Here is a 1,771-nt window from a genome sequence, read left to right as displayed (position 1 = left end):
TTCTTAAAAAATAAATACGACATGTTTAAAACATTCAAAAAATAAAAAGTCATAATTGATATTGAAATAAACTTAAAGTTGAAATATTTAAGGTATAATAATGGAGAAAAATATATTGATAGAGGATTTAAGAAATAGAAATACAACTAATGGTATTATGAAGGAAAGGACCAATCCAAAAATGGAAGATCATCAAGATTATAAATGTCATATTAAATAAAAAAGTAATATATAAAAATAGAGTGATAACAAATTATAAATAAAAAATTATAAAAATTAAGATCACTACATGGATGATATTACAAAGGATGTTGTATAGAACAATGATCATTACAATAAAAATATTGATCTATAAATAAAGTATATTACACCAACAACAATTGTTAAAACGTCTTCTATAAGTATTACACCTCCATAACAATTCTCACCATCATTGAATTATATTTTGTTGACTAATAATGGTGAGCTAGAGAGTTGTAATAAAGCCTTATTAGAAGAACAGACATTAGAGCTAACCAAACTACCCATGGAAAATAAGACTTTGCATAACCACTAGGTTTATAGGAATAGGACTAAACATAATTATGGTAATAACTATGGTTCAAGGCCATACTCGTTGTGAAATGTTTCAGTATAAAAGGGTCTCAGTTATGAAGCTTACAATAATCATAGGATAATGGTTACCTAAAACTTGCTTCTTGAATACCTAGATGTCAAAATAATATTTCTTTATTGTAACTTGAAGGAAGAAGTCTACATATATCAGCCGAAGTGGTTTATAGAGGAAAGAAGAGTCTTGTTTGCAAACTAAAGAAGACTCAATATGGTTTTAAGCAAGCTCCAAGACTGTGGACAGAAATACAATCCTAAATGAACCGGATCACTTCCATAAAAGAGCTCAATTGATCATTCTCCGGTCAGTGATCTACCTTTGTGAATGATGGAATACAACTAGAGCTCCTTGCAATGCCCGGAGTACCCTTCTGGTGACCACCTCTATCTCTAGGACTAATGGACTTGGCTCGAAGACTTGCACTCTTTTTTAGCATCTCCCTCATGGCTTCAGCTTGGGACAAGACAGGATATGCCCTCCCAAACCTATTAAACCTTACGCATGCATTCATGTGCTCGTTCAAGGCCTCTTCTTTATTGCCTCCATTTTTCTCCATTTCCTGACTAACTGCTTCTGCACATAACCCACAAACCAATTTCCCTGAGAACTTGTCTCGCACTCGTTTTATGTACTCAGGGGTGCACTCTTCACACATGTCACAGCACTCACACTTGGCATCTTCTATCTCAGAAATCGGTGCGAGCTTCGCATGATGATCAACTCCTTCCTTGCTGAGTTCAAATGAGATGTCAGATATCGTTCTTTGGAGATTTTCCATTGAAAGTCTACGGGGCGTGTGGGCTTTGTTACCACTCTTTGAGTAAGAGTCAACTAGTGTTTCTCTGTTTGGTGCCATGATGATGAAGGCTAAAACAAGTGCTAGCTAAAACAAGGCTGAAGAGAACTTACAAGTTGTGGAATTAAGTAAGGCGATGAGCTTGCACTATCTGCTATGGTGAAGCTAAGAATGCCATAGGTTTCCTTTTTATATGATTCTCAGATTATCTCTAGAAAAGTGTGGGAAAATGTGTGTGGACCAGGGAAAATGCTGCTCAGCGGCCACACGATTAGAGAGACAAGAGTCTGAACGACCTAGATTTTTCATGAATATTTTAAGATGTTGGATGCTGCAGAATCCCTTTTTATTTAATTTTCATG

General features: G+C 35.2%; 1 protein-coding gene across 1 annotated transcript; it reads right to left on the bottom strand.

Annotated features, from left to right (window-relative positions):
• Positions 1–590: 590 nt before the first annotated feature.
• Positions 591–1,771, bottom strand: LOC105112419 (uncharacterized). The gene has a single exon (XM_011008120.1). It carries the CDS (start codon positions 1,467–1,469, stop codon positions 918–920), a length of 552 nt encoding a protein of 183 aa, XP_011006422.1. The 5' UTR covers positions 1,470–1,771; the 3' UTR covers positions 591–917.

This window comes from Populus euphratica, unplaced genomic scaffold (genome assembly GCF_000495115.2).
Source record: "Populus euphratica unplaced genomic scaffold, PopEup_1.0 scaffold504.1, whole genome shotgun sequence".
Classification (NCBI taxonomy): Eukaryota; Viridiplantae; Streptophyta; class Magnoliopsida; order Malpighiales; family Salicaceae; genus Populus; species Populus euphratica.
This window is presented reverse-complemented; position numbering and strand designations above follow the sequence as displayed.

What these genes read in the sequence shown, in the direction of transcription:
- LOC105112419 (XM_011008120.1), bottom strand. Translation starts at nt 1,469, where the DNA reads ATGGCACCAAACAGAGAAACACTAGTTGACTCTTACTCAAAGAGTGGT.